Raw genomic sequence first — 27,558 nt, forward strand, 5'->3', positions numbered from 1 at the left:
TTTGAGTATTTGCAAAGTATTAAGAACAAAATAAAGTGACCAAATAAATTTTTGAAAATTTTCTTTATTATTATGATGCAGTATTACCATTTAATTGACTCTTTTACTGTGTGTGTGCATTATGAAGAATTTTCCCCATTTTTATGTACAGAAACACAAGCCTTTATCAACGAAATCATTTCTGGATTAGAAGATGAGCATTTACAGCAGAATGCCAAGCAAATGTTACTCCCACGAAGTAAACTGGAATTAGGAGAATTGATTGGAAAAGGTATGAATGTAAAGCATATTTGCTGTGAGTTGAAGTCCAGCTCATGCTGGCTTCCTCTCCGGCCATAAGTGGGAAGGTCTGCCATCAACCGGATGGTCATGGGTTTTCCTCGGGCTCTGCTCGGTTTCCTCCCACCATAATGCTGGCTGCCGTCGTATAAATAAAATATAATCTTGAGTACGGCTTAAAACACCAGTCAAAATAAATAAATAAATATAAATCATATTTTGAAGGTTTCTGTCACTATTTTTTAAGACTTGTTGTGTCATACATAAGACCTTAAAATTGAATAGCATGATACTTGGAAAATACCTGGAAAAATTTACAGAAGTTGTCACGCCATGGAATACAATCTAACCCAGTGTTAGCATAGTGTGAGTAATTGGGATGTCATGTCTTGTGCCTGTGATATTATATTCCAGTGATATGGTGCTTAAATATGTAAGCCTTGTGAGTTGTTAAAAAAATGTTAACCGTGCATTAACTTTAAATTGCATTGTTTCCAGGTCATTATGGAAGTGTTTACAAGGCAGAACTCAGAAGAGCTGATGATGAACAACCAGTGTTAGTTGCTGTCAAATCTCTACAAGGTGAGAAGTGAAAATGAAATATTGATGGTTGTACATTTGCAATCTGTAGTCAGAAGGACCTAACGGACCAGGACAGTTACCAAACGTAAATTCAGTGTGCTAATTTGTGACTACTCTTGACTAGCCCAGGAATGAGTAGTAGAGACATGCACTGCATGAACATGCCTATTTTGACTCCAGAGGTGATCATGTTCTGTTTTCCAGCTACCCATAAGGATACAAAGTCGATGCAGAATTTCATGCGTGAAGCCTTGGTGGTGAAAGATCTGACACACCCAAACATCCTATCTCTGCTCGGGGTATCAATCTCGCCCAATGAGAGCCCCCTGGTGGTGGTTCCTCTCCTTACTAGAGGTGATCTGAGGACATACATCAAAGACACATCAAAGGTTTGTCAAAAATATTGGGTATGGCCTTGAGCAACAATTGAATAAATAAATAAATCAAATATTTTGGGCCCAAAAGTTCGAAATTTTCTTGTACTAATAATTCCTTTTTATGCAGTTTACCAGTCGGGACAAAATAATGCTGTAAATATATGATAAAACATTGAATAAACAATTCAGTAGATCTACTGTGTGTCATTCAAATATCTTTTATCAGTGTGATACTAAGAGGTATTGCTCTCAGCCTGAAGAATCCCTGATCCACATCACCAGCTCCAGACTAAAATGTGTTACGCTTCACTTTTCAGAATTTGACCGGTATGGAGCTGTTACAGTTTGCGGAACAGATAGCCGACGGAATGAACTACTTGTCAGGCCTCCGGTTTGTCCATCGCAACCTTGCAGCAAGAAATTGTCTGTACGTATTTCATATAATTACCTTCTGAATACTTCCCAAAAAATGTTGTAATTTATTTTGAGACTCATTAAATTTAAATGAAACTACGCTGTTTTTAAAAGGTAAACTACGTTTCGAAAAGGCACTTCATTGACACATTCAGGTGTAAAATGTTACATTTATGAAGAAAATCATAAAGACTTATGTGTAAGCCTGTAATGTCCAAAACATATATTGGTTTAAACAGTGTTGCCATGGTGTACTTTCTTCTTCTTGATATCCTAAGAAATCCCAACACTCATGAAGTAATATTTGTTATTAAAGTTTAAAGATAATCTAAAAAAAGTAGTGAATACTTTGGTTTCACTCTTCGGAATTCTATCACATGTTAACTGCGATGTAGTCATGAATTGTGAAACCAAATGTTCATTCTTTTTTCAGATTAAATGAAAACCTCAAGGTTGAACTGACAGACTATGGGCTGACAAAAGATTTGTTTGACAAAAACCATGTATGTAATGCTGGAAACTCAACCAAACTTCTTCTGAAGTGGATGGCCCCTGAAACACTGAAAACCCAAGAATTTAGTCTGAAAACTGATGTGGTGAGTTTCTTGATAAAAGTGATGTGGTATTATCATTTTGATGTCTTTTTTTTCCCTTTGGTGTGTATATTTTTACTACTATTTCATGTGCACTTAACCCATATTATTCACTTCACTTTTTTTTTTACCTTTCTGGCACATTTGGTGATAAATTGGCAGTAGTGTAGCAAACCATTGATGTATTACAAGAATATTATCTTCCCAAAAAACGCATAAAAATATGTTCTGGATGTTGTGACATGTCTTGTAATCTTGTATACAAGGTGAGTTATTTCCTCATAATGTCTGTATAATGTGATCACATGGTGTCAGTTGACTTTGAACAAAGATTTCATATTCTGTGTGCAGGTGTTTGTTGAGGTGAACTTCATTCCTTAACTGTGTTGAAATTTCTGGTTTTTGTAGCAACTGATTAAGATTAGCAAGTTTGAAAGATATTTAAATGATTAAATGATTGTTCGATCAGATTTGTGTTACCGTTGCAGCCAGCTGAAAATAAGAGATGTTCAGATACAGTTACTTTTTTTTCACCTGATTGTTTAAAGTGCTACATTTCCTGAGTTGTGCTGGTCACTGTCGAATAAGTAAAATATTCTAGAGTATGGCGTAAAATTCCAATTAAAAAATTAAGAAATAAATTATGAAGTTTAGCATAAGCAAGCCTGTTATGTGCTTTGTGATTGTGTGTGACACTCACTTTCTGTTAAGTTTTCACAAAGATTAACTCAGTCCTTCATTTGAGTAAGAAAAAATTGTCTAAAATTTGGTGAACTGTTCCTATTGTTAATATGCAATGTACTTCCATTTTCCACACATGCACTAACCTGTGACCCAGTGCAATGCTTTCTACACAACTAAGGCAAATTTGTTAGAATTCCATAGTGATTGTATTTACTGAAATGAAAACGTGTTCTAAAATGGGTGAAATATCTACATATTTTTGTATGCACCAATTTGTGCTAATAATTTGCTCATATTTCTTTTTAAAGTGGTCATTTGGTATCGTTCTGTGGGAGTTGATGACAAGGGGGATAACTCCATACCCTGATGTTGAGCCTGATGACCTTGTCACATACCTAGACGGTGAACACAGGATGAAAAAACCCAAACATTGTCCAGAATTTGTGTAAGTCATCAGAATAACATATCAGAGGCTCCTGTCTTGCATGTAAATTGATTCTCTGAAAGCCATGAAACCACTTCTCCTTTTAGGTCTCTTAAATTTTGTACACAAGAAATATCATGTAGTGAATATCATTTGTAAATACAAATGATGTGCTTGCAGCATCAGTGGTGTCATCCTATGATGTGAAACAGTCTTGTGTGTTTTTGGCTGAAGCAGTGGAATAGTTAAAGTTGTTTTTGTGTAGTAGGAAACAGTCTTTACATCAAGCCTGCAATTCATTTTTGTAACATGAATATTTCATCTGTTTTGCTCATGATCGTTCATGATAACTATTACCATTTCAGTAATGATCACTCCAACACAGTGATAATTATTGTGCTAAATGACCATCAGATGATTTACATACCATACAAATTTTTGCTAAGATTGCATCTTTGTTCTCCACTAGGTATAAGATGATGATGAACTGCTGGCAGAAGGTTCCAGATGATAGACCAACGTTCTCAGCAATACATCAAGATCTCAACAAGTGGATTCAACCGTCTGAGGCAGAAGCAGACAGTGGAAGTAAAAACAATGAAACAAAACCCCTATATAAAAATGTGGAGTGTGCCGGGTCTGCTGAATACTTGGATGTGATTGGTTGAAAGTGAAATGTGTGGAGTTCATTAACCTTCCATCGGGTGGTGTCAGGGTGCTGAAGCAGCTAATGTTCCCAGATTGAACTATATTCCATTGATCTCGAACCAAACTGATATTTTTAGGAGATTTGAGAACATCCAATTGTACATTTTCACCAGGAAGAACGCTTTATTCTGCTAGCCCTACAGAACCTTGGCTGGAGTGAGATTATGAACATTATATTTTTGTAACATTTTATGCTGCTAGTTATGAGGTTGGCTCATATAAGGAATAAATAAAGGCCCAGGAACAAGACAAGTTGCCAACTTCCAAAAGTCTCCGCCGAATCCACAACTGTATCATGGATATAGAGTGTCTGTTCACCATTGTTCCACGTTGTGCCACAGTTATGTGTGGAAGGGACCTGCTCTTTTTTTTGGCCTGGACATCTGCTAACTCACCAGTAGGAAAGTCCTGGTCTTTGTCCGGAAATAAGATTTCCTACCATTCAGCAAATTAAAGCTGAAGTGCAGTGTATTTCGCATTTACAAATGTCTTGACTGTAAGCTGATGCAGTGTCAGAAGTCTCGAAGTTACAAGAGGACTGGACCATATGCACTTCTGTTTTTGATAGCGACGCATTGTGTACATATCCTTGGAGTAGGTATATACGTTTACAAACTGGTGAGGAATATATTTATTGGTGATGTATATAGAATGATTTTACATGCTGCTTTAACCGTTTCGTCCACAGACAGCTTTACTGTTTGCCACAGCCTGCAGATTCCTTCTCAGGTTTGGATTGCTCAATGTCTTTTGCTACATGTAGTTTTGTGTCAAGTTTTGTGTAGGCATTAAACAAAACCATGAAATGGGGCCTCCTTGCAGCAGAACATTGGGTTACTATCCTACTTTTCTATACTGAAACTCATATGAAACACGATTTACATGTTTATATTTTGATCTTGGGATTGGTACTGTGGACAGCAATTCAGGTCAAAAAGCACTCGGTTTCAGAGCTGGATATTTTTCTCTAAACACTGCCAAAGCTACAATAGATGGTTCACAATAGTAATAATTTTGTCATGGAAGGACCCAAGCTTCAGTGAATTGAAACAGGCACAAAACCCATGTTGCAATTTTCTGTCAACATATTTTCTTGATTGCTGACAATAGTGGAGCTAAACGTGATAATGATTGCTGTTATTCATTCACTGTAAGAACAGTGGCTCCCTGAAGGTTGGCATAAAGATCAGTTTTGGCGGCAGACAAAAGGGTATCACTTTCTGATACATGTACATGTGACTTGAATGCCTAATAACAGGGCGTGTGACAAAAAAAAATAATAAAACCGTGAAATATCATAAAAAATAATAAAACAGCAGCAGCACTTGATGTAAGCCATTCACCACAGTAAACAAGAGACTACTTTTGTATAATGACTCACCATGAGAGACAAATGAAGAGAAGCCAAAGCAGCTGTCTAAAGAGTGTCCAAAAAAAATACCAGTGTCCTGCGTTTAGGCCTAATGTGATCCTTGGGAGATATTGGATCAACGTGCGTGTGAGGCAAATATTTTTGGAGCTGTGAGTTGATATTGCTATGGTAGTTAGGCTTAAGGGTGAAAATGTCAGTTTGTTTATTTCATGCACTTATTTGTAAGGAAGTGTCGTGAAATGAGAACTTATGCAATGCTTTATGCTGTGACACTGTTCACATTGAACTGTACAAATGGGGCAGCCTTTCATAATATATATAATGTGCTTTTTAGTGAATTTGCTAATTGAGGAATCAGGCATAAATAACAATAAAAAAGCTATAAAACTTCTTGCTCAGCAAATTTGCTTTGATGTTGTTTGATGAGACAAATTTTATTCATGTCCATGTAGAAAGACAATTTATAGCAATAGCTCTTTTGTGAGCTTTAGACATATTTTAAGATTTATATGCCTAAAAATATTTTTGTTTTTTTAAGTAGATTGAAAGAAATTGTTTTTCTTTTGTACATATCTTTTGATTGTTTGTACTTTTATAAATGCTACGCATCTGTGTATGTGGGTTTGTTATCCCTGTAAATGGTGCCTCATGGTCACCGGTTTTTTCAGAACTTTTTGGAATCTCAAGCATAAAACACCTCGACAGTTACTCTGTTCATCAGTCAACTAGTGCAGCTTTTTCTCTAAGTGAAGGTATTTTAGTCCACAAAGTTTTTTCTAAATAAATGTAACTAGTTTATGGACTGGATTCACTAAATACCAAAGTACTAGTGGTCTGTTTTCTACACTGTTTATACTTGTTTGTATGCTTTTACTGTATTGTATTATTTATGAGTATTTAATAAAAGTATGATTGCAAAAAATATTCGATTTCCTCAGTTATGTTACTGAAAGGCCTGCATGCATTGTTCAACCAATTTTAAGTTCTGGTTATGAGAAGATCATGTATCCTCTCGCAACTGACTGATCAACAACCAGTCTATGCCACCAAATTACTGGTAGTGTATGAAGGAATCAAGTTTTGTGAGACACAATACTACCATGTGTTATTAAAATACAGCATACATACTGGGTGGCCCCATAAACATAAGCTTTTAAGAGTGGAAGATTGAAGTAAAAAGCCGCTGGACCAAAGCTCCAGATGGTCAGTTACCTGAACACTTACAGGAGAGTGGAAAAGTGCACAAAATATGTTTTGATTGGGTCATCAACACTGTAAAGCGCACAAAACAAAAAAAACACTTATTGGTGCCATATTATGTAAAAGAGTAATTCTTACTTGGTGTGCACAGGTACGAGTAGGTCATAGCCTATATGCCATATTAACTAACAGGTAGGGCTATCCCCACTGATGTGACCTATATGTGGACGCACATATAGCGTCCTGCTCTGAACAGACACGTTCAAGTTTAAGTATCAAACCTGTAATGTGCCAATTTTTTTATGTCAGTTTTGCCAGATCAAATCCAGCTAGAATTTGGATCACTTTCAGTCAATTGAAATATCTTTCAGCTACATATTTGGCTTTTAGATTTGCAGGGTTGAGCTATATTTATATAAAATATATCCAAAAGGTTAGTTAGCTGTCCCCTCTATGCACGAGTTACTATTTAACATTGGTAACGAAGTTCATAAAATTATGAAGAGGGTCACATTACAACTTGTTGACATTTTAGATCCATTTTAACACTATAATAAATATAAATAGTAAATGTACAGCTGACATTTATTAAAAGACAACAATTTGAGATAATTTTGGTACATACAAAGAGTTTATTTGATTTGCTAATATGGGTTTTTGGCCAGAAAGTTCCAGGCTTGCCTGTTTAATTCAAATCTTACCTCAAGCATCGAAGACATCCCATTATAATGATATTAAGTGCATTAGATTTACTTTGTGTTAGAGAAGGAAGAGAATAATAGAAATACAGAACAGTAGGGTTTAATCTACCAAAACTGGTTCTCCACTTGCCACAACCACCATGTTACCTTAATGTTGCCCATTTTTCCTGATTCTGGGAGTTCTATTGATTTTAGAAATATGTTGAGGTTTGCTTATAACATGGGATGGTATTCTACTGGAAAACTAAGCTTCAGCAACAAAAAATATTTTTGACATTCATTTGCCTGTTAAAATGCACGTTTGTGGACAAAATTTGAGGCTAGGTGGGGTATTTATTTATTAGATTGTTGTTTTCTGACGTATTTCAGAATATTTCACTTTAATGCGACAACGACCAGCGTTATGGTGAGAGGAAAGCTGGCCCATATTACGGTTTCCTGAGTGAAGCCCTGGGGAAAACAACGATCAACCACAGGGTGCTGTCAGATCTTTCCAAGTTTGTGTCAGTGATTTGTCACTGATATCACGGTCGTGGCATAATGCATGGAAACGCATATTCACATTGTACAGTGTATGCGTACGATCATGCAAACTACATACCACACTTAATTATGCTTAATTTACATGCTTCCCTTGTGGCATCGAATATGTATATTTCTTCTTACACTCTAAGGGCTAAAGTTATTGACATCTATCATATATTTGACATTGGTTTAATATTGTGCTCAAGAATGTTTTACTTTATACCAGAGTGGTCAGGTATATGTGTACAAGGTACAGGGCAAGCTTCAATGTGATAATAGCAGAACCAAGCCAGCAGGTGTCTACATACCGATCACTTAGCCAATCAAGACTTTCATGAATGAGCCAATGAGTTACTCCAATATATAAAACCTACTAAGTGTTATACTAAGAAAAATGTATCATAATTTGTTCTTGAAACACCATTAACAATGCTGTCTAATCAGGTTTTCTGTGTTGATTTCAGTTAACACTGGCTTTGTGGTTTCAGCACAAGTAATTGGTTTGTTCATTTTTGAAACACAAAGCCTAGCTTTCAAGGAAATAAAGACCACTTCTGTGGACTAGACATACATGGCTCAGTATACCTAGATGATAAGTTCACAATCAGATACAGATCTTTGAAAAGACAAACAACATATCCAGTGAGTATCCAGACTTTATTTCTGTGAAGACAGGCATCCATATGGCCAGCATCCAGGCTTACGCCATTGGCACATCTTGGCAAGAATGTGGATCTTACATGATGATGACGATGTATACGTATGCAGTTTATTCAGCATCAAGGAAAGTCATCAGCCGTTAAGTCCGTTAGGAATTCATCTGTCAAGTCTGAGGAAAAAGACAAAACAAAAGATACACGTAATCTTGTAGCTCTGATGTTGTCAGGCAAAAAGCTGGTCTACTTTGAAGTCAAAATTGAAAAACAGACAGATAAAAACTGCCATTTCAAACGATAATCAGTTCTTAAAGAATATATGAAAAGTTACGATGAAAAGTCTGGTTTTAAGGAAAATGAAAAAGATTATGAAAAAAAATTTTTTTAGGCATATTTTACACTTCTGGAATCAGTACATTAGGAAATTCAAAATTATACGTTCAAAATCTGAATACGTGGAAAAAGCAGTATTACTTTAAGTCATGAATGGGGATAATTATTATACCAAGAAAGCAATCAGAGATTGCAAAGATGTACATATATGTTCCCCCTCCTCTCCAGAGAAATACAAATATAGCCCAATCAGCCATTGTGCAGTATTAATATATTTTTAACAGATGGGGTGTACTTGTAGGCAAATGAAACAAAGCAAAAAAGACACACATCACACAGGCTGACAGGTGTGGATTCAATAACAACATGGACAACTGCATGGCAAGAGAGGCCAGATACTGATACCTGTTCATCACTTCAGATCATTTTCCAAACTTTGTGTGAGTTCAGGAATCTTAAACTTAGACACCATATAGTCCATTTAAGATATGTTCGTTGGTTGGTTGCATGCATTCTAAAATAGAAAAGTACCTGCTGGCTCTGTTGAGATTACCTCCCGAACATACTTTTTACAACAGCGATGTCAAAATTGAGGCTTCTGCACTATGTCACCTGGTCTGACATGCCTACTTTTGCCTCATGTAAACAACTGCACGTGATGGTGAAAGTACCGAACTGTTGAGCAGTGCACTATTCACAGGTGTTCGTGGGTATTATTATCATCTCTGTCCACGCTCAAGCTGAACCATAGCAATTAAAATATATTTACACACTCACCTCTTGATTTTGCATAACAGAATTCAGAGGGGATACAAGAATAGTTATCGTGGATAACCAAGACATTAGCTATCTATACACAAGCCCTGTCTCGGTAATGAAGGATAACGTAGAAAGGCGCTTGATCTCGAATGGGTTGCATGGATACCTACACTGTAGCTGAGCAGTATCGGGTATTTCAGCTAATACGACTGTAGCCAGTAAATTACAGTGGAAGGAAGCCTTTAAGAGCCTGGAGGGAACCCACGTTTCTCGGCAAGCTTCATGGAAACAGGCTTACCCACTTAAAGCCAAAGAGAAAACAGCACGAGCTCAGTTCCAGCCTTAACATCATTGATGGAAGGTTAGGTGAGTGCTTTAAACCACTCGATCACAGAGGGTTCAGTGTAAGAATCCTACCTGTATCCCATATCATACCCCAGATATACATATATCGGTACGTGCAAACAACTACTCAAATAATCAGAATGTGAAAAAATAGTCTGACAATGCATCACTTTAGTTTATCTTGCACAATTTGTGTGAGTTTAAGAAACAAATGTAATATGATACATGTCAAAATATATTTTTCACAAACTTGCCAATCAACAGACCAGAAAATATGCACAAGCACAAATAAATCCTAAAACTGATGAAATAGTGAATAAGTGCACAAATGCAGTTTATTTTGCACACTTTGTGTGACTTTGAGAATCCTATGCTAAATTATAGCTGACATATGGCTCATACAAATTTCCTCTGAAATATCATTCGCAGAGGAAATATGTGCAAGGGCAGATAACTCCTAAATTAGAGTGAAATGTGAAAAAATAACCTGACAGTGCAAAACTATACAGGAACATCAGCTTGCAAACAGAGTTTAAGAATTTGAGCAGGATGGACGGACGGATGGACGGACTGTGATTGCTGTATGTTCCCCCTAATGAAGATGGGGGACATAATAACTAAATGGACACATAAGGAGATTCCTGTATATACCAAACCCAACTAAATTCATTGTGGATGGCATAATTATAGAGACATTTTCTTATCTACATCCGCTCTTCAACTCACCATCAGGCCATAAGCTGTCGACATTCATCTCAGTTGGGTTTCTTCCTGCCAGCGAAGTATTCAGCTCCAAAGGTGTATCACAAGGGGCTACTTCCTTAAATGATCTGGGAGAAAATGCAGAGCTATGTCCACTTTGATGTCCCACATCTAATGTAAAACTTGACTGATCAACCGCAAAGTTAGGTCTGCGGCTTTTACTGGGTGGTGGGTTGACTTCCAAGGACGGCGATCCTAAAGAAGCTGCTTTTGCTCTTAATTTGGCAGGCAACTGAATTGGCACAGATGTCCTTTTGCCAACATCAAAGGATGGTAGAGACACATCTGAGGGAGATCTCTGCCAGTCTCCTGTCACACCTGTTGAAGTGTGAGGAGAGCCAACACCTGATGACCTTTTAGACTTGAATGTCCACTTCGATTTTGAACACTGCAAAGGTGTTGTGGCATTCCCAAGAGACTGTTCAGAGCTGTCAGATGAATTTGGCAAGGTGGCATAGGTGGGAATGGCTTGTAAAGGAGAGCGCTGTATAGCACTGGTACTTGGAGAAGAGTGTCCAGGTACTGCCTTGTTGTTAGACTGTCCACCTGTAACCCTCGATGCTGGTCTGGAGGCTGCATATTGTGGCACAGGCATTGTGGCATTACGTGGTGAAGGATGCTGATATTGAGGTTGTGCACAAAACTTGTAGCTATCAGAGTTTCCACTTGCAGATGGTGCAGGTCTTACAGCCGGGCTAGAAGCCAGAGGTGAGGACAGACTATAAGGAGGCGTAGACGGCACAGAAGATGGCTGGTGCTTCAGTTTAGTCATCCTGTTTGGTGATGTCCAAGTCTTCGACCTATGTGCTGGAGAAAATGGAACTTGATGACAGGTGTGGGCTCTATACTGAGGCATGCCAGGCTTATTAAGATGTCGGCTAGGAGTTAAAGATGTCGACTGAGGTACTTTAAACACCTGGTCAGTTTTTGAAGGCCGCCAACCAGACTGTGGTACTAATGGACTACCAAGTTTTGTCATGACTTGACCGACACCTGGAGAGCTGTGGACATTCTGGAACAAGGTCGGACTCTGAAGGACACTTTGGATGGGAGTTCCTGGCAGTGAGAGAAGCTGACCAGCTTTGGGGGTGCTGACGCTTTGCAGTTGGGTCAGCTGTGTCTCCACAGCACTGACTACTTGCAGCAGGTTCTCTGTCTCTCCCTGGGTCACCCTTGCTGTTCCATCCCCATTTGAGCGATACACACTCACAACATTGCTCGGAGTGATGTTCAGGTAATGAGTGCGCTGAGACGGACTAATTACACCCACCTTAAACAAATGTATTAATTAGTTATAAACATCAATTTAGATAATTAAAAGTGTAAAGTGTTACACATGCCTTTAGTTTATATTATGTCCACGATCATGGCCAAACACAATACACTGTGATTAAACAATCTCTTAAAGACATGCCATAATTTCACATAAAGAATGTAATACACACTATAATATTTGACAGTGTGACAATGGTCTTAGGGTATAAATATGACAGAGTGCCTTGAGTAATGTAAGATTAAAAGCAAAGTTGTGTAATTTTAACACCATACTCAAGAAGTTTACAGTTACAAATTCAGGATTTTTTCAAGATGGCTTCCTCTCTGATCATATGTGGAAATGTTTTGCAGCAACCTGCGGATAGTCATGAGTCTCCCCTGGGCTCAGCCCATTTCCTCCCACCATATTTATTTATTTCATTGGTGTTTTACGCCCTACTCAAGAATATTTTATTTATACAACAGTGACCAGCATTATGGTAACACACCCAATGAAATAAATAAATAAATAATAGACAATGTAAGGATGGAGGAAACCAGACTGTCCCGAATAAATCACAAAGATAGTTACCAAGTTTAGCACAAATACTCAGTTTTCCACACATGCAGCAGTCAATCAATACAATTTATTTCTATATCGTATTTTAATGTCATACTCAAGAAGTTTTACGTTACTGAATGCCAGCCACATGTAAGTTATGAATGAATGAAACCAGTGGGCCATGAGTAACTCACCATTCTACTGTGAGTTACTCACCAACCTTTGCCAGCAACTCACCAACCCATGGTTAGTTACTCCCCAACCCATACTCCTTACAGCACATGTGCTGCTCTCTACACTCAGTTTACATCATTGGCACCAATAGCATTCAGCATAACATTGTTTCAGGTGTGGTTAGAGTTATGTTGTGCACACTGTAGATAAAGAGAATGTAAGGAGAGTGTCCGTAACATTTGCCGGCAAATCACCAACCTATGGTGAGATAGTTACTCACCAACCTTTGCAAGTTACTCAGCAGCCTGTAAATTACAGGAATGAATGAATGAATGATTATGGCTTTATGCCACATTGTGAATATATCAGCCATATCAGGGCGAGTGAGTTACTGGAAAACTCAATATTATGACACAAAAGTATATCACACTCGTGGAAGGAAATCAGTCTCCAGCAAGCTTCTTGTAAGATCACACGAGAACCAATTGAATCACATTAATGTGATTAAAGATTCCAAAACCAGTGGAATCAGGAGAGCCTAGAATTGTGCGGAACCCAGAGTTCATCATCCGGCTATCCTTACAAGATTTAGTTGGGAAATTTTTTCTTTCATACTGGAGAATAAAAAAGATTGGTTCATAATCAGGCAATCCTTATAAAATCCATTGAACCGTACCCCAACCAGGTCATAAAAAATAGGGCAGATCAGCCAGGACTTTTTTTCTTTCATGCAGCTCAAAATTTTGACTACTGACTTACCTGTTTGAGGACAAGAACAACACCCTGCTGAAACTGTAACTCAGACTCTTTCAACAGCTCTCGATGGGCCGTGCCTTGCATTTTGCCTGAAAAAGTAAAACAAAATATCACCATAAAAGGCAACTACTGCTTAGGACATTCCATCAGTACTATCTATATTATATATCTATTCTTCGCTATGTTAGCTCACCTGGGTAGGTAAGGTTGTAGATAGAGGTATGGGGATGTAATTACATACACAAAAGGTTATAACAACATTTACCTGTCTTATCTCGAAGAACGACAAAGCCATCTGTACCCTGAATATCCAGAGTTTCAACAACGACAAACAGAAGGGGCACCTTGCCATTAGGGAGGTGCTTCAGCCTTGCCTGAGAAAGATAAATACATACAGATTGACTTCACTGAATAATAAGCTGCTGCTCCAATTACGTACTTTCATATATGTATTTTCTTCACACTATGCTGTTGCTTAAACATAGTGTACAACTTCTAATGTTTCAGCCCAGCTGGACACTATTTTTTACGTTATTACACAATATGGTTACTGTATGGGATTAAAATACATTGTATACAGTATTTATATAAAGAAAACATTAATGTTCTAATTTTTTCAGTTTATTTCACAGTGAAATGCAGTTTTCATGGTCCTTAAGATTACCACAAACAATTAAAATCAGACTAATGTGTGCAGGAAACCTACATAATAATCTATGAAGAAATTGTATACATTGCAAAATACTTAAAAAACTGGCTTTAGAAAAAAAAACATAGAATGAGGCATTGAAGTGTTAACTTCTTTGGTCTAGTAAATGATCTTAGACTCAAGTGAACAGACTATAAAAGAGTTATAAAAGCTGAACAACAGAACAACCTAATTACATGTATCACAGGTAACCTCCACTTTCTACATCTCTAACTTCACAAATTCTGAATCATAATATTACACAGAAAACAATAATGATTATCTTAAGCCATATTTTACACTCTTAAGGCACTTAATTTCTTGCATACCTTGCTGACAGTGTCTGCAATAGAGAACTTCTTCAGAATAAGCTGGCCATCTTCACCCAAATCATGCTGTAACATCTTCCAAGGAGCTTCAAGAAAGACGTCTTCGGCACTGGACTGTGAGGGGGCAATAGGTATATCCTAGCAGGGACATTAAACAGAAGTAAGTAAACAGGATATTTCATGAAATCAGAAAACAATTTGTCCGTTTACAGTTTGTGGAGAAATGTTCATGTCAAATTACACGCGCACAACTTCTCGTGAATTTTACTGTGTGCATATACCACATTTAATAAAATAACAATGTAGTACATTATATGTTATATTTTTTTTTCATAAATTAAAAGTAAGACTCTTGCCATGCATATTACAACAGTGGTTAGAAAAGCAATGCAAATGTACAAAGCTGTGTGTAAAGTATGTTATCAACCTAAGGTACAGAACCCAAATGAGTCCAAAACATCAAACCTACTTAAATCACAGCTTAATTTACACAAGGATACATTTTGCAACATTAAACGGACCTGTCATTAATCATGATGGAATGAACTGACCTGTTTTTTTGGAGATTTTGGAACATTAAGCACAAGCACTGGAGCAGATTGAAGATCTTGACCTGGAACCTGATTTTTATGGCAAACAAAAATATAGACAAATTATTGTTGGCAAGCTTTGAAATACGAATCAGACCCTCCCTGGATACGATATATAAACATCAAAACTTCAGATAAAGTAATGTGTGTTTTGTAACCCAATGATACATATCATATACTCATAGCCAACAACTAACATACAAGTAACTTTGTCCTTCAATAAGCCAAAATTCAAATTTCAGGAGTCTTACTGCTAATATACATGAACATGATTTTACGATTGTCTGTAGACTGAAAATGTGTGCTGCATTATCTCGCCTGTGTGAACTCCTGAAATGTTGATTCGGCTTATTTCCATAACTTTAATTTCAAATTTTCCAGATGTACATCCTATTTTTATCAAAATTTCAAGATGATCCTATATGCAAGTCTCAATAATAACTTACAAGTCTAGGCAAAAGTCCAGCAGGCCCTGGAAACTTCCTCTTCATTTTTGACTTCCCATCTGATAAATCTGCTCTGTTTGCATCTACATGTACTTCCTCAATATGGCCGAAACTTTTCCTCTCAGGCTGACCCATCATAGCATGTCCCTCTTGTGGCAATGTTGATACATCCAGAAAATGGCATGTGGCAGCCTGATCTCTCGGATGACAGGTGTCAATTCTATTGGTATGCACTGATTTGTTCCCATAGTATGGTGAATCAGACCCGAGTCTATTAAAAGTTTGCAACACACTCACACTATTAGCACGTCTTCCAAAACTGCCCTTGTTTTGAATACCAGCTTCAGGGCTCATCTGGTTTCCAGATGCCACAGAGGTATTCCGCACGATCATTTGTTCTTCAGGCTCTTTAGATCCAGTTTCGGACTGAAAGGTAAGACTAAGTTCCAAATCAAATTCACTACTCTGAGTCAAATTAAATATATCATGCAGGGTCTCTGCACCAGCATCTGGCTTCTGCATGTCATGAGTTGCTAGATTTTCACTTGGCACAGGTTTACCCTGCATTTCTGTTTCATCTGTTCTCTGGAGTTCTTGGTTATTACCCTGAAATAAAATAACAGGGCTCCCTCTGCCTGAATCAAGAGATGCAGGAAAATTTGCATCTTTTCTAGGCTGCTGTTCAACAACACCTGACTTGTTACTTTCCACCTGAGCTTGTGAGATAGTATTAAATTGTGGAAGGCTATCCCCAAGTGGTAAGTTCTGAAAAATAAAGATGATAGAGGATGGCTAGTAAATTGGTAGTAAAGTAAGTGGGAAAGCCATACTCTGAAACCATACATGTACCACTTGAACAAAGTTTTGGGCTATAACACAAAGGAAATTTTTTACATGCAATAAATTATTCTAACTGTAATTCTGACATATTAATTTGTGGAGGTTTCTCTACCTAAATTTCTCAAATGCATTGCCTGAATCAGAATTACCACTTTACAAACCACTCTGCAAATGCAAGGCTGTTTAGAAGACAAAATTGATACCTCTGTTGGTTGCCCAGTAGCCCCGTATAGGTATTACACTCCTCTCTTCAATAATTTGACCAGTAACAAACAGTTTCAACAACCTAAACTTTGCAACTCCTGAGGAACTGCAGCAAGTGTCTCCACATGATGTTGTTGCAACAAGTCACAAGAATTCACTTTTATGGCTATAAAAACACTCATTTTTCATAATAAACCAACCTCCCAGAATTCTTCATCATCGTCTGGAATTTCAAACATTGCAATTTCAGATGACAGACCAAAAATGGTTTCTGTTACATCAAAATTTCAGGTGGAAGAAAACATCTAGTCCGATAGCCTTCGTCAAAGTTGCCGCCCTCGCCCTCGCTGGGCCAAAATCCTGTGTACGCAACATGTGATGACGTAGGCTATATCGGCGTTAGGAGACCTGTGTGCTGTCATGTTGATCTTGACCGAAAGTAATGTTAAATTTGATGTATCCATGAACCAGGTTACATTTGGTGGTATGTTGAGAGTGCCATACTTTTGTTCAGCATTGCTTTGGTACGAATTTGTTTGATTAAGATTTTTAACTCAACAACATGAGATTGGTTCACGGACTTTTGCCTGAGTGAGGGACTTGGACTGAGTAATCTACAATAATAAATGTTTTATGTGATTATTTCTTACCGTACATACTACTGCAGTAGTGGTAACAGCAGTGTTAGATAAGTTTACTTAACTTCTTGTAATTTATTTTAGTCCTAAGCGATGCATTGTCGTCTGACGATTTTGTTGCATTTCTACTTATTTAAGGAATGAACAATAATGTGATCTGAGACAATTTTAATCACCGGTACTAGAATATCTAAGAGTAAGTTAAGATACTGCAAATGTAGTTGCTCAGCATCGATTCAGATATATGTACTGATTCTGTAAGTAATCCATAGTGTAGATATATGTCAAAGCCAGTATCGTAAAACTATCTTTTGGAAGTCATCTAGCCTTTAAACTAAAAAATAATTGAATAATTAGTGTACCGTAGTCGAATCAACACCCTCCATGTTTTGAATCCAAACTTCCGACAAGTGCTAGAAATGTGGTATACATGTAATTACTAAAAATAATGTGCGCATGGTTCAGTAAAATGTTGTTCAGCTGTTATAACAACAAATTGATCTTGAATATTATTTTTTTCTTGTTTTCAGAAATGGTCAAACTGTGGAAAATAGTGGGAATGTAAAGCAGTCAGAAAGCACAGAGCCCCCTCCATCATGTTAAGATTACCTGCATTATTGACTTCAGTATTTCCTCCAGACTCAAAGTCCTTATTTGTTCATGCACCATTGATAAGAAGATGTCTTAGAAGAGGTTATGCATTCAATTTGTCGTTACATATGTGTAATGGACACGGTACAAATTACGTAACAAGACGTACGACAAGCTGCTCATTCAAAAGGGAATCCTGGAGTTATCCCCATTCCATTTGTCTGCATAGAAGTGGGGTGCACTTGAGTAAGGTTTCTTGTATTTATTTTAACCAGAATTCTGCTGTGCAGAATCAAGAGAATAATTTAATGCATATTTTTTGTAATGGATCAGTGATTAAGCAGCGTGTGTATGTTCCACATCATCAAGACTGTAGACATTTCTCTGTGCTAGAGAGAATCACATCAAGTCAACCTTTATGTGGAGCAATGAGGAACAGTAATGAACACAAGGAAAGAACACATGTTCCAGTACAGACAAATTCATCAAGGCAGCTGAGTTTTTCTGCAAAAAGTGTTGTAGATGCATCGCCTCTGTCTTTCCAGCCTTATCTGCGATTGACACGAGTGGATAAACCAATAGGTAATATATGTATACAGAGCTTCTGTTCTTATCAGCTGGGAAGGTCAGCAAGTTTTAACTGTGCTATCTCATTTTATCAGTCTGTGCATCTGTCTCTGTAATTTATCTGCCCTTCAGCTTCACTGAATGTTTAAAGTTGCTTAGCTGATCAGTGTTTTACCCCATACTTCAACACATTCAACTTGTTTGACTGAGTGGTTGAAGGAAACCAACCACTGCACCTTGCCATGTACCTGACACGGCTGTGAGAGAGTAACAGTAAGGACTCCTAAGTCCTAATAATGAGGCACACGAGGTGTGTTCAATCCTGGCCTTGGGCACGGAATTTGTGGATTCCAATGAGCAATGGAGAGCATTTGTGGGGCTGTTGGCACACAGTTTTGATTTATTAATGACCATTTGTCTTCCACCAGAAATGGAGTGCAAGTCTGTAAAGTAGGAAAGGTTGTAACGTTCACAGCAGTAGTAATTTCCCAAAGGTTAGTGGATAAACTGGATAGCTGTTTCCCATGTATCTGATCGAGATTTCATGGCTGCAGGACAAACAAATCCATGTGATTAAAGTATTTGTAAATAAAGTATTTGTGAACCTCAGCATTTAAACATACAGTAGTTCAGCAAAATCTGTGTATTTTATTCCACTCATGACATCTTAAACTTTACTTGGGTTTTAGGACAGTTTCAAGTTGAAAATTTAGAAAAATATATTTTAATAAATTGGATTGGAGTTGAACTGTTGGCTATCGCCAAAGACTGTAGTGTACATTAGGCATAAATGATCATGTGTGTTTGTTTATCTTACCAATGACACGTTACGCACATGCATACTGAGGCACCACTTCAAACAGCTGGTCACAGTTGGTAGAGCGTCCGCTTCGGGACCGGTAGATCCAGGATCAATCCTTGGTCGAGTCACACCTAAGACTTTAAAAGAGGAAGTTGTAACTTCCTCGCTTGGCGTTCAGCATGAAGGGGATAGTTATTACCCTGGTAACTCGGATTTCTAACATGCATGAAACTGACCTCCACCATTAAAGTAAAAAATTCTTCATTTACATGACGTTAAAAAGCAGTCAAAATTAGATGAATTAAAGCCACAGCTAAAGAAAACTTGTGGCCTTGTGAACCATAGGCTTTTCCTAGTCCTACAGTATACAGTATGGGGGTTATAGCGATCAGGATGTCTGCAGGTTTGCCTGTAATCATTTCTTTTTAACAAATCTGCTCTTAATGTTTTTATCATATTGTCGTGAAACTTGATCTGCATTATGAGGATGATATATGCATGTGCTGTTGTGGTTTTGTTACATCAGTTATTTACATTTATCACTCTTCCAGGATATTCTAGATTCAAAGCGAGAAGGTGCTTATGAACAAAACACTTGTTCAGCTTATGGCCCATTTGCTTCCATTTAAATATTTTGCATACATGGAAGACTCAAGGGAACACAGAATAGGCTTCTGTATTTTAATGTCAAATACATGTACATGTAATAGTAATAGTTTGCAGTCAAGCAACGTTGTGGGTTTAGTTTAACAGTTACTCTATTGCATGGTTGCAGGCACATGGCTGCTGTTCTGGCCGTGTACCTGGAGCATCTGCCTGGCTGGTGAGGCTGGGCATTTACCTGACTTTAGAATGATTGCTCTGTTTGGCATGGGGGCTTTTCTCATGAGAGGAGCAGGATGTATCATCAATGACATGTGGGACAAAGACTTTGACAGAAAGGTAAAGCCTTAATAGTTCTAAGAATTGGTGATTGGTGTTTTACGCCGTACTCCTGAATATGTCACTTATATGACAGCAGCGGGCATTATGGTGGGAGGAAACCAGGGCATGTGCACTGTACCTTTTAAACCTGGAATGCAATATGCATGATGAATAATTTAAACCAACCAAGCTAGAGCGTGTAATTTTGAAAAATGCATGTGATTGGTTCTCGTAGGGGCATACTATATCTGTTATTTGCTCTTTTGCCGTCTCAGGTTGAAAGAACCAAGCTACGACCCCTGGCAAGTGGAGAACTGAACACATTCCAGGCCCTGTGTTTCCTGGGCCTAAATTTATCTCTTGCGTTAGGTGTCCTACTTCAGCTTAACTGGTACAGGTTAGTTGCCAATTACATCTAGCAATCTAGCATATGATATGAAAAGTGTTTTTCTTTGACTTTTAGATAATGTAAGTGTAACATACTCTAAGTGTAATATATTCGAGTGACTTGTACAGTATATATTTTTACTTGTACACTGTATGAGTAATCACTTTTATTATTGAATGTGATTAAAATATTAATATAAATAGCTGGAGTTAAAAATAATTTGATTACTTTTGGGTACATTCAAGCTTTTGACGATAAGGTGTGCATTAGAATTCTTCCTTTATTGTAGTGTGATGCTAGGAGCTTCATCAATGTTGCTGGTTGTTACTTATCCCTTGATGAAGAGATACACCTACTGGCCCCAAGCCTTTCTAGGTATTGTGTGACACTGATTCATCTTTTGGTAAAGGACAAAACAGTTCTGGATATACAGTATACATGTATGAGTGGAACTGATGAGAGATGATTAATATATGTGTGAGTTGATCATTGATCCTAAACTGTAGATTTTCAGCTTCATTAAATTTGAACCCTTTATGTTAATATTCAAGGATTATCCTGTCAGAGGAGCCTGTTCTAACCAAATATTTAAGATGCTTGCCTTTGAGTTGCTTGGTCACACTATGTGTGAGTTCAAACCTAGCCTTGGGGTGGAAAATGTAAAATTTAGTGTCTTGGGTCTTAATGGCAATTAGTGGTCAGTGGCACTCGTGTGGCTCTTTGCGATGTTTAATAATTGTTAGAGACCACTTGTCCGCCTATATGGCGTGTATATCTGAACGTCACTGGTTGGAATATTTGGTGGTAAAATGTCAAAGGTTAGTGGTTTGCCAGTTCTCTCTGCCATCGTATATGTACATGTACAGTATAATTGAAAGATTATATAGTATTATGTTAAACAATAATGAAATAAGCAAATCAAATGTAAAGCAGAAGTAAATTTCTTAACAAATGGCGTAGTATGTTACATTTTCACTTGTGATTCTCAGTATTGTGACTCTCACAGCACTGATGTGCATAACCTCCTACCATGTGTTGGCTGAGTATTGTGTGCTTAGGAATACGAATTTAGTTTTTATTGTGCTTTAGATATAAAGTTACATTTCATGTAATAAATCCTGCTCCCCATATTTGCCACAGGGAGAAAACAAATGTATACAAGCTTGTAACCAGCCACTTTGTACTCAGTTGTCATATGATTAGGAATGGTCTTGATGGTGACTTTAGGCTAGATTTGTAGTTACGGATGTGTTCTATGTTCTGTAGTTTGTTAAGTATGGCGCTGTCACCTATATGCAGCAGCCACTGCTCACAGTAATGTTACAGGATTGCTCAATAATGGCACATGCATGTACAGGATATATGTATGGTTTTAAGGTTAAGACATCGGAGCGTAATCCCTTTGTGTGTAATATCACAGTTTTATGATCCAGTAGTGCTACTTACCTGTGTTATTCAATACTAGTTTGTATATTTTACAAAAATTTCTTCCAGAATTTGAATACTTCTGCTCTTAAAAATCAAATGTCACTGGAGAACATACATGTAATCAGATCTAATTGTTGTAGATAGTTGCTATTATTGGATATAGAGGCTTTCATGTACCTGTAGATGAAATTTCATAGTTTTTACCGTATGTTGCAGATAAACATGCTTCAAAGGGAAGTTATTCTGTTGATGTGAATTCAAAACCTTATTACCTGAAGAAGACAAAGGTTACTAAATGCCTTAAATAGTTGGTGAAGGTATTTCAAGGCAGAACATTGTCGTCATATGACTGAAAAATTGTTAAGTACAATGTAAAACCCCAAGCATTCATTCATACCTTCATTTAAGGCAGAACAAGTTTCCTCCATTAATTCAGTGTGGCCAGGCTAGAGTAGAAAGTGTGTACTCTGAAATATGTTTTCCAGGCCTAACTCTGAACTGGGTGTTCTCTTGGCTTGGAGCCACCTGCAGGGAAGTTTGGAGTGGGGGAGTTGCCCCCCCTTTATATGGCTACCGTTCTTTATACCATGACCTACGACAGCATTTACTCACACCAGGTAGTAAAAATGGAAAGCACTTCTATCTATACATGTAGTTTTTGTGATGGGAACACTGCAGCAGACAAATATAAACTACAAGAGGCTGTCAGGCCAGGGAAAGAAATTAAGTATAGAAAGAAATTATTTTTACAACACCTTAAAATTTGAGCTGTTATTCACAGTATGGCTGTGCCTCTTCTAGCTTTATGTTTTTTTTCTGCAGTACAATGTCCTGGTATATGTGATCCCTAATACAAGTTTTTTGTTTTCACACAGGTGGTATATTGGCTTAACAAGGGAGTGTCTTTTGCTATGTAGAAAAAAAAAACACCAAAACTCTTTTTCTCATTTTATGTGTTACTGTAGGATTAACATTCAACTACGGGGCCATACTAGGTTGGTCAGCTGTACAAGGTTCGTGTGATTGGCCCATAGTTATTCCCCTTTACACAAGTGGCTTCGCATGGACATTGTTGTATGACACCATCTATGCTCACCAAGTGAGTATAAGAGGAAAGGCCCCTGGGTGATAGTGTGCTGGGTGGTAGTATAGACTCATGGTAGCGTTACCTGACTGTTCCCTTGTCATTTCCCATTCCCCATGTCAACCTGGAATGAGAAACTACTATTAGAATTACTAAATAGGGTATTGGCTTTGGCAGAGTATTAATATGTCTGTATGTTAATTCTTTGATCTTGCATCAATGTTTTTCTACCTAGTGAACTCACATCATTGTAATTGCAAAAGCCAAAATTATTCTGAAAAGTTCAGCCGAGAAGGAGAATAAATCTGGTCTCAAATTTAATTGATACCTAGATGTGGCAAGGTATAGAAGAAAAAACACATTAAAAAATGGGTGCTTAAAGAGGCTAAAAAAAATCAAGCGATGCAAATCCTGTTGATTTTTTTTTTGCTATTATTTAAGAAATAATACTACGAAAATGGTCGAGGGTTATAAAATGTAGAGTAACCCAAATAATTACCATTCACTGAATATGAGCCTCATCTGTGCACGTTACCTTTCAAAATACATGTAGGTAATAAAGATACTAAATTTGTAAAGCAGGTTGCATTATAACTTTATCAATTGTAGAATGATTTTAACACTATAAACAGTACAGGTGCAAATCTGATACTTTAAGATGTGTGAGGTGTTCTTGACAAATACAAAAAAATTGATTTAACTTTACTGTTTTGTTGCAATATTGAAGGTAGAAAACATGGATGGAAGACTTGGATATAAATGTATTCTTACTGCATGTACTTTGACCAACTTGTTAAAGTTGGAGAAAGCCTTGAAATTACAAAGATGCTGCATCACTAATAAGTGTGGGTTTATACCAAACATTGTAACTCCTGTTAAGAGTATAAATGAAATCGTGGACATCAGCACCATCAAGTCGTTCAATTGGCAATTGAGTTACATGTATTTAATGCACTGTTATTGTAGTAGAGTGTGTGTTAGATTAGAGTATTAGATTATGTACCTTATTTAAAAGCCCACCTCATAAGTATTTGATTGACTCTGACAGCACCTGGCAAGTACTATTACACAAGTAGACCAGTCACCTGCCTCCGGAAGATATACTTGGTGTAAACACTTTATATTGCCTACCAGAAATTTCACAGGATGCTTTTGAGTTTGGATAGTTTGAATGTCACTAGTCTTGATGGATACCATAGATTTCTGTAGAATTAAGCAGTCATGCAATCATGGTGGAGTTTTTAAATTAGTCTTTGGGATGCCCATGAAGTATATATGCTCATAGTGCAAAATGGTGTGTGTGTACATTATGTACAAGGTGCATACAAAGAGGGGTCATCAATATGTGTAGGTATAAAACAAAAATTTATCTAAACAAATTTTCAACAAGATGGAAGGCTGGATGGAAACTTTATGGATCATTTCTCTGATTGGTCAGCATTGGTCTTTCTTTTTTTTCTTTTTTTAAGCGTTGGTCATTTGTTTATGTTTCACGTACATATCTTAAGCTAAATTCTTACCTTAGAATTTTAGAAATTTGGATGTGATCATCACATGTGTTGTATTATGACAAAATTGTTACATCATGTATCCTTGTGATCCTTGATTTGCTGGGTCGCAAATTTTTCATAACCAAGTTATAACCATTAACATGATTTCATTTTGCTAAATATAGTCGGCAACTAGAGTTTTATTTTTTAAGATTGAGATTCAGCTTCATAAAAGAAACATGTTGCTTCGTAGCATGCATGCATGTTTTGTGGGATGGGTGCCTTTTTAGGGAGAAGGAAGAGGGTCATATGAATAAGATGCCTTGGGCATTTGACCTTTGTCCTGCATGTCGAGGTCACATTTTACCTGGCACTATCCCAGGTCAGTCCTCATACTTCTCCTTATTGCTTGCTACCATGATCTAAATCCACCTTGCACACTCATGTGTACAGAGTTTGAATCAGTCTTGTTTGTCTTTTGCTTCAGGCTAATTCTATGGAATTATTTCTTCAGTATTTGGAATGTTGTACATTTTCGGTTTCTTTCTCTTTCTCTCTTGTTTATTTTTTTTTTTATGTTTCTTTCTTTTTTATTGTGGCGAACATCTATTTCACAAGCTGTCTTACAATTTGTTGTATTTAATATAACTTCTTTTGCTAGCATATGTATTCAAAAAATATGTACTAAAACACACAAGTGGGCTTTGTCTTGATTACTACTCAACTCTGCTGCAGGTCATGCAAGATAAGAGAGGTTTTGTATTTTTCTCATACATAAACCATGTTAACTGCAGCCAATTTCTGGGTTCAATCAGTCATTTTGTCTTTGCGCACAATTTGTACTGAAACTTGTACTTTAATTGATTCTGCTGTATATATGCCAAAGTGTTCTGTAGATGAAACATGTGTACAGGTAAAACTTTTATTTCAGAAGTATTGCTACCTTTAAATGTTTCGAAAAATCTTAACAAAAAGGTTTGTATGAAAAACTTTATTTTTATATGAAGCATGCATGCTAGAGAAATTGTGGATGGTTTATTCTGAATCACCTGCATAATATATCAACTGACTTGTTACTGCGATTATACCTGCAAATAGTGCCATTTATAAATAAAATCAAATTAATATTGCTTTTTTTTTCAAGAGAAAGAAAACAAATTCATTTTTTTTGCAGGATAAGTATGATGACATGTTGATTGGGGTCAAATCCACAGCTCTGAAATTTGGAGATCAGACCAAACCTTGGCTCTTTGGGTTTGCTGCAGTGATGATGAGCGGCCTCACCTGCACAGGTGTAATGTGTGAGCAGACCTGGCCGTATTACCTAGCAGTTGCAACAACTGGAACACACCTTGCTTACCAGGTAATCAGTGTTTAAAATATTTGGCTCTCATCAAGATATATGACCCAATTTAAAAGCACAGTTCTATTTAAATTTACACCAAAATCTCCAATAACTAGTATTGTGGTTGCACAGTAGGGCCTATATATTGCCCTGGCTGTCTTATCATATATATAAGTTAACTTTACAAACCTACAGGTAAATTTACTTGTACCACCTGGCATAATACTGTACATACATTACTGCCTTGGTTGCTTTTATAATGTTACCATATGTATGCTTTCTGAAATGATCTACTGGTGCATATGAATACCATTTTTCCTGTTGATATTTTTAGTATTTTAATTGTTCATTTTACTACTAATGTATCTGGTAAAACACTAGTAGGGATAAGGCGAAAAAAAGTTTTTATACCCAGTGAGAGTTACTTTTTTAACTATAATGTTGGCTCTTGGTAGAAATTAAATTTGTTATGTGTTAAAGATACTATATCTGGGAGTTTTGAATATTGTGAAGTATGATTTGAATGTTTCCATACGTAATTGCAAAGTAACAGGGCTATTCTTGCTGTGAAAAACATTCATGTAATTTCCCATTTCAGATATATGATGTGGATCTGAACAACCCAGACGACTGTGCTAGGAAGTTTCGCAGCAACAGCTGGCTGGGAATGATCTTGTTCCTGGGAGCAGCATTTGGTACCTGGCTAAGACATCCTCACACAAAGGGTGATAGAGCAGTCAAAGGAACTAACAGATGAGTGCCGCATCATGCCAGACAGAACATGTACCATGCAGACAAGGATAGTGATAAAACAGTGTGATGCCAATTTTAAATTAGGACTTTTCAAGTGTGCTTCCCTCTCCCCAAGAGCCACTAATTCTCAGCCAGACAAATCTGACTTAGAATGTCGACATTGAAATGATTCGTGCATAATGGTGTTGCATTCTGAGAATATTGTATCAGTCACTATATTAAGTGGCTTCATGGTAATAATCTTGGAATGTTCCTGCTGCTTGAGTTTGTACAGAGTTTTTTAGTCCCCGAGAACCTCATAATCTTAGAATAATCTGATTTTATTTGAAGACCAAAGAAGGCAGCAGTTGCACAAATTGGAGAGCTACCATGGATGATTTGTTAATGGTGTTTGACTTGGTGTTGATAGGACACCTGAGGTACAGGTTCAAACCCAGCATTGGTCATGAAATTTATATACTCTCCCATTCACTGAAGACCACTTGCCCCCACCAAAATGGATTACATATTTGTACATCAGAAAAAGCTGGCTCATTTGTTATTTGCCTCGGGTCTTGTGAAACCAACAATAAATTAATAAGGGAAACTATTTAATGCATTTAAAGATTTGCCTTCATGGTACTAACAGTTCTCATCTTCAGCCAGTGGGAGTACCAGGCCTTAGTTCTGCATTATCATATCAAAACAGTTTAACTTTTGAATAGTTAATGATCTATTGGTCGTGTGTGTCACTCACTGCTTGTAATAAGGCACGTCCTCTGGCAATCAGATTAAATGATTTTGGTTCATGGTCATTTGAGCTAATATTTAATCCATTTACCATTAAAAACATGACATTTTTATATGATAGTTTCATTGTTTTGTTATACTTGTCTTCATGGCCTTGATTTCTTAAATAGACATCTACATATGGATTAATCCATGCTACATTGTTTTGAAACTTGGTAATGACCCTGGTAATGCCTTTATATGGTACTGCAAAGAAGATGTC

At 37.2% G+C, this 27,558-nt stretch overlaps 3 protein-coding genes across 5 annotated transcripts in view; 2 read left to right on the forward strand and 1 right to left on the reverse strand.

Annotated features, from left to right (window-relative positions):
- Nucleotides 1–6,230, forward strand: part of LOC135469913 (plexin-A1-like) — a 77,128-nt gene extending 70,898 nt beyond the window's left edge. The window contains exons 24-30 of the mRNA XM_064748553.1: nucleotides 152–271; nucleotides 778–861; nucleotides 1,066–1,250; nucleotides 1,556–1,665; nucleotides 2,086–2,248; nucleotides 3,238–3,374; nucleotides 3,823–6,230. Coding sequence (XP_064604623.1) covers nucleotides 152–271; nucleotides 778–861; nucleotides 1,066–1,250; nucleotides 1,556–1,665; nucleotides 2,086–2,248; nucleotides 3,238–3,374; nucleotides 3,823–4,021 — 998 coding nt within the window. The 3' untranslated portion in view covers nucleotides 4,022–6,230. The remainder of the gene's footprint in view (nucleotides 1–151; nucleotides 272–777; nucleotides 862–1,065; nucleotides 1,251–1,555; nucleotides 1,666–2,085; nucleotides 2,249–3,237; nucleotides 3,375–3,822) is intronic.
- A 1,758-nt stretch (nucleotides 6,231–7,988) lies between these two features.
- Nucleotides 7,989–16,896, reverse strand: LOC135471335 (uncharacterized). The gene is made up of 8 exons (XM_064750526.1): nucleotides 16,758–16,896; nucleotides 15,514–16,278; nucleotides 15,029–15,097; nucleotides 14,478–14,615; nucleotides 13,726–13,834; nucleotides 13,464–13,549; nucleotides 10,679–11,984; nucleotides 7,989–8,688 (listed from the first exon to the last, which is right to left on the reverse strand). The coding sequence occupies exons 1-8, from the start codon at nucleotides 16,794–16,796 to the stop codon at nucleotides 8,639–8,641; spliced, it is 2,562 nt and encodes an 853-aa protein (XP_064606596.1). The 5' UTR covers nucleotides 16,797–16,896; the 3' UTR covers nucleotides 7,989–8,638.
- A 64-nt stretch (nucleotides 16,897–16,960) lies between these two features.
- LOC135469850 (4-hydroxybenzoate polyprenyltransferase, mitochondrial-like) lies at nucleotides 16,961–27,416 on the forward strand. Of its 3 annotated transcripts, none has more exons than XM_064748470.1 (9): nucleotides 16,961–17,081; nucleotides 17,726–18,368; nucleotides 19,931–20,097; nucleotides 20,355–20,476; nucleotides 20,757–20,842; nucleotides 22,381–22,512; nucleotides 22,861–22,994; nucleotides 25,644–25,832; nucleotides 26,413–27,416. In XM_064748470.1, exons 2-9 carry the CDS (start codon nucleotides 17,792–17,794, stop codon nucleotides 26,569–26,571), a joined length of 1,566 nt encoding a protein of 521 aa, XP_064604540.1. In that variant the 5' UTR covers nucleotides 16,961–17,081; nucleotides 17,726–17,791; the 3' UTR covers nucleotides 26,572–27,416. The 3 variants fall into 3 exon arrangements, with proteins under 3 accessions (XP_064604540.1, XP_064604541.1, XP_064604542.1); XM_064748471.1 differs by having other exon boundaries at nucleotides 16,961–17,041; XM_064748472.1 differs by lacking the exon at nucleotides 22,381–22,512.
- The last annotated feature ends 142 nt before the right edge of the window (nucleotides 27,417–27,558 follow it).

The sequence above is a fragment of the Liolophura sinensis genome, chromosome 7 (genome assembly GCF_032854445.1).
Source record: "Liolophura sinensis isolate JHLJ2023 chromosome 7, CUHK_Ljap_v2, whole genome shotgun sequence".
NCBI lineage: Eukaryota > Metazoa > Mollusca > Polyplacophora > Chitonida > Chitonidae > Liolophura > Liolophura sinensis.

Coding starts and splice junctions, on each gene's coding strand:
- LOC135471335 (XM_064750526.1), bottom strand. CDS start 16,796: ATGTTTGAAATTCCAGACGATGATGAAGAATTCTGGGAG. Junction 13,835..14,477: donor TTGCAGACACTGTCAGCAAG/GTATGCAAGAAA, acceptor TATCTTTCTCAG/GCAAGGCTGAAGCACCTCCC. Junction 13,550..13,725: donor CGTTCTTCGAGATAAGACAG/GTAAATGTTGTT, acceptor TTACTTTTTCAG/GCAAAATGCAAGGCACGGCC.
- LOC135469850 (XM_064748470.1), top strand. CDS start 17,792: ATGTTAAGATTACCTGCATTATTGACTTCAGTATTTCCTCCAGACTCA. Junction 20,477..20,756: donor CTTCAGCTTAACTGGTACAG/GTTAGTTGCCAA, acceptor CCTTTATTGTAG/TGTGATGCTAGGAGCTTCAT. Junction 25,833..26,412: donor GAACACACCTTGCTTACCAG/GTAATCAGTGTT, acceptor TTCCCATTTCAG/ATATATGATGTGGATCTGAA.